This window comes from Fukomys damarensis, unplaced genomic scaffold, assembly GCF_012274545.1.
Source record: "Fukomys damarensis isolate Sample0158 unplaced genomic scaffold, DMR_v1.0_HiC HiC_scaffold_36, whole genome shotgun sequence".
Taxonomy (NCBI): domain Eukaryota; kingdom Metazoa; phylum Chordata; class Mammalia; order Rodentia; family Bathyergidae; genus Fukomys; species Fukomys damarensis.
This window is the reverse complement of record NW_022900948.1, coordinates 16119469-16128570: the sequence shown is the minus strand read 5'-3', so window position 1 is coordinate 16128570 and position 9102 is coordinate 16119469. Positions and strand designations below refer to the sequence as shown.

The 9102-nt window shown below is 37.6% G+C and overlaps 1 protein-coding gene across 3 annotated transcripts in view; it reads right to left on the bottom strand.

Annotated features, from left to right (window-relative positions):
- Positions 1–9096, bottom strand: part of Ncbp1 (nuclear cap binding protein subunit 1) — a 56557-nt gene extending 47461 nt beyond the window's left edge. For 2 of the 3 annotated variants that reach the window (XM_010614408.3, XM_010614407.3), the window contains exons 1-3: positions 9045–9096; positions 1201–1289; positions 600–700 (exon numbers count right to left, since the gene is read on the bottom strand). In XM_010614408.3, the coding sequence (XP_010612710.1) occupies positions 600–700; positions 1201–1289; positions 9045–9078 (224 nt within the window). In that variant the 5' untranslated portion in view covers positions 9079–9096. Of the gene's footprint in view, positions 1–570; positions 701–1200; positions 1290–9044 lie in introns of those variants that run through there. The other variant, XM_033759229.1, reaches the window with a different exon arrangement.
- Between the last annotated feature and the right edge of the window lie 6 nt (positions 9097–9102).

The following is a 9102-nucleotide window of genomic DNA, read 5'->3' as shown; positions in this document are numbered from 1 at the left end:
TTTTTTTTTTTTGGTACCGGAGATAGAACTCAGGCCCTTGTGCTTGCAAGGCAGGTGCTGGAACCACTGAGCTATGTCCCGGGCCCCTGTATATACATTTTTAAATATCAAAAATTAGAAAAATTATTTCAAAGTAACTGAAATAACATAATTTAGAGGAAGAAGATTAATAGCTACAAAAACAGCTTCAGTCTTCCATTAAGGGCTATTGAGTTGCCAGATCTCATATTTGTCTCATATTTGAGTTGCCAGATCTCATATTAACTAATTAAGTTAAACTATACACTTAAATATACCTGCTTAAAAAAAAAGATTCCAACTGAGAAAGCATCTACTACTTCATTTAAAAAAAAAGTCAGCTCAAATGATTCTAATGTTGTAAGAAACAAAACCTATGGATTAGGCTCAGTTTCAGTCCTATTCATCCCTAAAAGAGTTTACCAAAGGGCTAAAAGTCATCTCATTATAAGAATTTTCTGACAGAGGTAAAGAAAACCAATGACATTATTAGCATAAACACATGTTTTGAACATTCCCCCAAGCATTTAAAAGTAGATAACACATTATCACCTGGATTCATAAATCTTTTGCATACATACACTGTACAAAGAAGCCTTAAGATCTTGCTCTTGTAGTTAGGAAGATCAGCTTCCAAAACACCAGCCAAACCTTCTAGATTGCTCTCCAAAGAGCAGGCACTCTGTAGAGGAGATCATATTAAAAGTCTGTCAAGTACTCCACAATGAGTGAAATAAAATAAAAATTTCCAGATGACTATAAAAAGTTAAGGTTTTTAATATGCAAAACTCTGTAAAAGGTTTAATATATATCAATTCAGGTAGTTATGTCACTTAGAAATTCATGAAAGCAGAATGAATGGAATTTTAAAAATAAGCAGTCTAAGTAAAAGGTACTAAGAGATGGGAAGCTACTGCGCAGTTTATTCCATTTTTCATACTACTTTCTTGTGTGACTGAAAATTACCTCAAATATTCAGGTCTGGTTTAGGTCATTTAAAAGGGAGATCATGTGTGAATATCACTGGTTAGTAAAATCTCTATCTGCATCCCAAGGGTTTCAAAACACATTCACTTTGGGAAACAGATGGTAATATAGGTTTTGTCTAAAACTTAGAGCATGTAGTTTTCAGGTGCAGAACATAAAGCACAATGACAGACTGCAGTCTGTCATGCAGCATACCTTTTCTCCTACTTTGCATATTAAAGATTCCAAGTGATCTTCAGTTTCGCTGGCATCAGAAGTCTTTCTCCTTTTGTGAGGCTGTCCACCTATTTTGTAATATGAAAAAACAACACTACATGATGAATCTGCTATCAATTTCTATTTCACTCTTTTAGGCTTTAATCTCTTTTCTACCAGGTTCTACTTTTTGCACAAAATAGCTCTTAAATGATACTCCATTTCTGATCAGGAGAGATTAACTAGTAGTTTCCATTCTCAGGGTCACTATAAACATTAATTCTAGGAGGTATTATTTATGTTCAATTCTGTGTGAACAGTGCCCGTAGAGCTATGCAATGCAGCAGCCCTGTCTATCTCACTAGGCAAGCTGGAATGGCACCAATAACACGCTAAACACCAGTAGTTAGAAACTCGTACTCCTACTCCTATTGTTTTAACCTCAGTTGATTATCAATCCTCAAGTGCTTGCTACTAAACCTGTTAGTGTCAGTCCTATTTGTTAGTCTAATGATGTAACTTATTTATTATGTAAATTGATGAAATGAGAATGCAAAACCAAGTCAAGCAGTAGCAGAAAGAGAGAGGACTCCCCCCTGCAGGGGCACTGGAGGAGGACACCAGATAAGGAGGGAGGGAGAGGGGAGAGAGAGAGAGAAAGCAAGCAGTTGTATACACAAATGGTGGGAAAAAATATATATCCTTTATGACTTCCTGCTTTAACTGACTCTTCCAGATCCATTAAAAAACTATTATTCAAATAATTTTATTATATTAAAAGCAAAAAATTTCTCCAAAACAAACTACTATTCTGAAATTATTATCAGTTATCTTTCCTTTTAACTGCTAAAGAATTCAAGTTGACTGAAGTGTACCACAGAACAACCTCAAGCACTGTACTATACTCTTCAGATGCCCCCCTTGCCATTGATTTATCATTTTGTTTAAAATCTTAATAGACCTATCTTAGGTCCTTCTGTGGAATAACACAGACTTAAAAATTAAAATAACAGTGTTAAGTACAGAACATGGTATTATTGCTAGTCTTTTAATATAATTTTTGACTTCCAGAAATTAAATTAGGACAGCATATGGACAAGGAAGCAAAAGTCTGTAACTGTGCTGGTCATATGTCTTAATGAAAATCTGCAGTTGGATATAGGGTTACACAATAGCAAGATATATATAACTCTTTTTATCTCTTTTATTCTCCAGACCCAAACAGCTAGGAAATGAGCTATTTTTGCCAAGATCATAATCATTTACCTGCCTCTGGAACATCTGGCTTTAAATGTATGGTGCTTCTCATACTACACAGGACATAGCTCTTCTAAGTTTAGGATATTAAGTCTTTCTACTGATTGAAATGATCTTTAGATACCACATGAAACTAAGGTGAATAAAATCAATATACTGCTATTCAGATAGGACTAGAGGGAGGTATTATAAAAGGGTATTGCTGGGCTTTGACTTGCCAGTCCCTTAACCATCATAATCTGGCTTAAATAGGCACTGATGGTAATTCTGAAGAGATGATGCCATAAAAAGTATAACATATACAGCAGCTCAGCTGAGATACATTCCTAGAGCTATGTGTCTCTGTAAAGTTGTGGGCATGTGTGACATTGAGGGACCAGTAACCCTGATTAAGTATACATCACACCTGCTCACACCATTTACTAAAGTTCCACTACCCAAACACACAACAAATATTTTCCCCCCCACCCTCCAACTCATTCACTGAGAAGAAAGGGAGGGAAGGAATAATGGATGTAATGTTTATATGAACTGTCAGCCAAGACATCAAAACAGCTTTCTTCTAGAGCAGTGGTTCTCAACTGGGTATGGAGCTAGCAATCTCTGCAGATGTTTTCATTTTTTACAACTGGGGGAATGCAATTGGCATTTAGTGGCTAGACAGCACAGCCCATCCCAGTAACAATAGTCCAGCCCCAAATGTCAATAGTGCTGAGGCTGAGCAACCTGGCTCCACAAAGTAGAATAACATTAATAGTATTCTTCAGAACTAGGCTGTGGTGAAGTTGGGATAAAGGAGATGATGACAAATTAGCTGAATGAGAGCAGCTGGTTTTTTGGTTGTTTTGTGTTAAACCTTAACCGTTCTTCCCTTCTTTTTGGTCTATCTAATTCACTAACATTTTATCCCACCTTCACAGCTTTCCTAATGACCTTCCAATTGGTTTGTTTTAGTTTGGAATCATAAAACAGTGCTCCCAGGCCTTTTTAAAACAAGCTTGACAAAGTGGCAATGCTGATGGAAGAGAAGGTAGGATTTCTGAGGAAAAAAGTGAGAACATATGTGTACATAGCAATATCTCTGAACTGCAAAACCTCTTCTCATTTTAATTACAGTGAAAGACAAGATTTGTTTGAGAATAAGAGGAAGCAGAAAGTACTACGAAATAAAGAGGATTTGACAAAGTATGGGGTGGGCTGGGATACAGATATAATCTAAATTCATGGACAGTAATAAGACATTGAATTCAGAAGAAAATCTAGGTGAAGCAGAATAAAACACCTTATGAAGAATAATATTTGGACAATTTGAGTATTTCCATGTACCATCAAGAAAATATGTCTATGGTAGCTCCAAAAGGAAGAACAAGTTTTATAATACAGTGATAAATTCATACCTATGTTTATAGCAGCACAATTCATAATAGCTAAAGCCTGGAAGCTGCCTATATATCTACCAACAGACAAATTGATAAAGAAAATGTGGTATTTACACACAATGGAGTACCACTCTGCCAAAAAGAAGGATAAACTTGAGTCACTTGTAGGAAAACTGATGCACCTTGAGATCATAATGTTAAGTGAAATAAATAAGACATACAAGCTTAAATATCACATGGTTTCTCTAATATGAGAAATCCAAAGTAAAAATAAAAGGTAATAGGACATAGGGAGATAGATCTTTCTCAAAGGGGAAGGGAATCAAGAGACGGAAGCAGGGAGAGAGGGGAGCATTAGAGAATGAAAAAAGGAATTGGGATGTATTACGTATCAATTTCAAACAAGAAATGTAAACATTATGTACTAATAAAGTAAAAATTTTTAAAAATGTAACGATGTGAAAATTTTACAATGTAAGTTAAAGTTACATATTGCTATTTCACTGTGAAAATTTGGCTAGCTGGCTAGTGAAGAATAGACAAAGACATCTTTCTTAGAACTTGCTTTGTTGGAGGCTGAGGCAGGAGGATTAATGAGTTTGAGGCCAGCCTGGGTCACATAGTAAGTTCAAAACCAGTCTGAACTCCATAGTGAGATCCTGTCTCAAAACAAAAACAACAAAACAACAACAAAAAAAACCTTGCTTTGTTAAAACTATCCAAAAGGGTCTTAATATACCAAATAAAATTTTCCTCTGTAAGGTGATTCTAATTTTATATGGATACACTGTACTATTTCTTACAACCTTATTCATATTATATGTCCTATAACATTTTTTGGGCCCACAAAGTAGAAAACAAAAACCAAACCTTTAAAAGAAAAATGAATGACTTTACTTCTGTTCATTTATTTTTTCCAGTTAAGTAAAAAGACAGTTACAGTCTAAGAGAAAAAGACCTAACCTAACTCTAGCTTACACAGGTTTTCAGCTAAGATTTTGAAGAATCTAAATCCCTACTTCACTCACACCCAAAAAATGTATTTAACATTTATACATATCCTATGGTAACAGAAAAGCTTTAGAGACATTTTTGAGTCTAAGAAATTCGTTATATTTAGCACTAGAGTACTATGCATACACATAATTTTCCATGTAGGACTTCCCTTTCCTAGCCTGTAAGTTGACTTCTACACAAACTTCATTTGTATACTCCTAGCCTCACCTCCAGAATCTTGGACAGTCTGCTTTCAGCATAGACAAATCTTAAAATTTTGCCCAGTAAAATCTGATTCTCTATTATCTTGTCTTCCAACAATTTCTGCCCTATTCTGTTTCTGCATACTGGCCTTCTCACTATTCGATGAACATGACAAGAATGGTCCAGCTACCAGGCATGGTGGCCCGTGCCTGTAATTCTCCACTGCTAGGGCAGATGAGACAGAAAGATAAAAATTCAAGTCCAATCTGGACACTTCAATGATCGCCTGTCTCTAAATAATTTTTTTTAATTGCTGGAGAGGTAGTACAATCCCCAGTACTACAAAAATAACAAAACAATGCTCAAGCCTTAAGACCTCTATACTCATAGTTCCTTTTTTTTGGACTACTTTCCCCATACAACCATGTGGCTGGCTCCTTTATGTCCTCCTGCAGGTCTCTGATCAGATGCCATCCTCAGTGGGACTTTCCCTGACCAGTAATTTTGTTAAAAATTACAGAAGTTTCTATATCCTTTACCAGACTTTTTCTTCATAGTGCTTGGGGAGTGTGTGTGTGTAAGTGTGAGTGCAGAGTGTCCACTTTTATATTACCAACTGCTGTACTGCAAGTAGTTAGAAGACTGTTTGGCAAGTCCTGATTAGAGTTATCCGCTGTATTTAAGGAGGACTGGTTCCCAGACACTATCCTCCTCATCTTCAACAGATACTCAAATCTGAGGATGCTCAAGTCCCTTATGTAAAATGGCATACATAATATTTGTATGTACTCTACATATATATAGCTGTTATGGCTTATATCTAGATGTCCCCCCAAATTTTCATACACTCATTGGTGGGTCTTTTCAGAGGTGGTGGGATCTAAGGCATATGATGCTGGGATCAAAGTGGTGTGATGCTGGGATAAAATTATTCCACTGATTGGTTAAGCGTAGTTCTGGGTGTGGATAATGGGAAGACCCATCTTTGGTGTAGGTGACATCATTCAAAAGGCGGGTAAACCTGAAGGGACAAAAGGGAGAAGCTTCTGCCTCACTGCTTACTGATGCTTCAGCCGCTTCTTGCTGCTTTGCTGTATCCTGCCTCCCCACCATGAACTATTGCTCTTCTGTAATGCCCCTCTGCCATGCCATCCTACCTTGAAGCCATTAAAGTATAAGCTGAACCTCTGACAAACTGTGAGGGCCAGTAAACTTTTCTTTCTTTAACTTTTGAGTGTTGAGTATTTTGTCTCAGCAAGTAGAAAAAAACTAAGACAATGTCTAAAATAAATCATCTCTAGATTACTTATAATACTGACCTAATACAATGTGAATAGAATGCAAACAGTTGTTATACTACATTGTTTAGGGAATAATGACAAGAAAAAAAGGTGGGTTCAGTACTGATACAATTTTCCTGTTAAACATTTTTCAAACAGTTGACAGAATCTTGGGATATAAAATCAGTAGATACAGAAGGACAACTGTGTACAGACAAATATAGTGAAAGTCAGGGCAGTCAGTGACTGTTAAGAGCTGTAATGTTAAGAGGCCAGACACATCTATCTAATTCTCACTGAAATAATTTCTAGTCTACTTTAAAATAGTCTGCTAAAATATTTAAGCTTCCAATATTTCTTAAAAATTTTATAGATGCTTAAAAAGGAAAGCAACCAAAATATCTGATTCAAATCGGTTTAGGGTAAACTGTAGTTGTTCATTACCTATCGTAGCAATTTACAAAAGTTCCAGATTTGGTGTATTTTCAAAGAGGAACTATAAATTGGCTCGCCACAACTAAATAATTAACCATAAACTATGCTTAATGAATGCCTTATATTTTACATTTCTGTCTTATTTACTCGGGTGTTCCTATAAAGTGTTTTAGCTGCCATCTAGGAGTAAGTTATTCAACCTAATAACCAACACAAAAGTTGTTTTTCAACATATTCACATTCCAGGTCTCAAGTTGCACTCAGGTGACATCCCTTTAGGGATGCCCAAGAAGTGAGATGGAGAATGGACAGAGTAAAGAAAATGGGAAGAAAAAAAAAAACTGAAATTCTTTAAAACCTAAGAAATAACTTCATGTAGACTCATTTTTTATTAATCCAATACAAAGAATATACAATTTGTATTTTCTGGGACTCTTAGCAGAATACACACAAGAAGTCTCCTGTGTTAAAAATCAAAGCATTCTGAGTTGGGCATAATAGTGCACACATGTAATCCCAGAATTTTGGGAAGCTGAGGCAGAAGGGGAGAAAGTCCAAGTCAAGACCGAGGAATTTAACAAGGCCTGTCTCAAAATAAAGGGCTGAGGATGTAGCTCAATGTGAAGACCCTGGGTTCAATCTCCAGTATGGGGTGGGGTGGCGATGCAAAGCATGCAGTATAGTTATATCTCTGCAACGGAAAGGATGGATTTGTTCCTGCTAAGGTGCCTGGGCAATGACAGTTGTGTCTTCCCGTACATGACACTCAAGGATACAGAGATCTTCACATTTCAGATTAGAAGGCTTGACTAGAATATTCCAAGCCACAACCTAGCAAAAATCTTGTTTTACTGTTAAAACAATATATGTAATTCTGTCACCACCCCTAACTGCTTCAACGTTCCAGCAAAGAAAAATATTATTGGAGAAAATGCAATTAAAAATTTTGAGCCTGGCATGGTGGCTTAGGCCTGTAATACCAGCACTGGGCTGAAAAGGCAGAAGGATCACCATGAGTTTGAGGCCAGCTGGGCTGCAAAGTGAGTGCAAAGCCAGCGTCAACTGAAGAGCAAAATCCTATTTTTGCTACTTCTTAATCTCTTGGCCTCTTCCAGTGTTTATCATCTCTGAAGTAACAGAAAGATAAACACCATCACAATGCCCCTGGGTAGTTATCTCATTTAACCCTCGCAGAAAACAGAGGAGGCAAATATCATTACTTTATATTAAGGTCTATGGTTTAAGGAAGTTATACAACTAGGTAAGATCATAAAGCACATAGTAGAGTCTGGCTTTGAACCTAAACACTGCTCCCAAAGTCCCAACCCACTATGAGATACTTTCCTCAAGGAATAGTAACATAAAATATTAACAGAATTATTCTTAAGTTTCACTGTTTTGTATGTGGATGTGCGTTCTTAACCGACTGTAATGCTTACTAAAGCAAGCATCATTTTCTGTTTAAACTTGCAAAGATTTCAAAAGGGAAGGGACCGAGAGATGGAGGAGGGAAAGAGCATGAAAAAGAATTGAGATGTGTCATACACACGGACCAATTCCCCACGATGAATGTAATCATTATGTACTGCAAATACATACTAGTAAAAAAAATAAACTAGCAAAATTATCCCTAGCTTTTAGGACGACACTAAGACCTCCATGAACACAACCATTCAAATATAAATGAGAACCTCCTGTCTTCTCCAGCTAGATTCCCAGAACTTTCTCAGATGGGACAAATATGCTTAAGGCCAATCTAAAGTAACACGTGTCTATTAGCGACGTCTCGGATGTGAATAAGAGACAAAATTCTTTCCCTGCAACTTTAAAGAGGGTAAAACAATGTATGACTGGTACAAAAGTAGAGTTCAGATAGCACTCTATCGGATTTTTATCAAGGCTTTGTTCCTTTCCTTCAGAAGTCTTCAGAGAGCCCTTTTCAGACGCAGCTTTGAGGGTTCAAACAAAACACTGGGACCATCACTGATCCTAGGCAGACACAGGTGCCCTTACCTGTTCAGCCATGTAGGGTCAAATCTAAAAGTCCTTAAGAGACAAGGGTCTGTCTACAGGGTTTTACTAGGCCTCCTTTCCCACGACACAAGGAGCCGGGGGCGTGGCGAGGGAGTCACTTTCCAAACACCGACCGGTCACACCCGCATGGGGTCAACGCTTTCCCTGAAACGCAACCTGAATGCTCCGTGGGAGAAAAGGGCTTCTCGTCCGTTGCCCGGAGATCCGAAGATCAAAGAAGCCCGGGAAGGCACTCGGCGGCCCGGCCCAGTGCACTCACCGTCATTCTCGTCGCTGTGCCGCCGCCGCGACATACTGCCGACTGGTGCGCGGCCGGG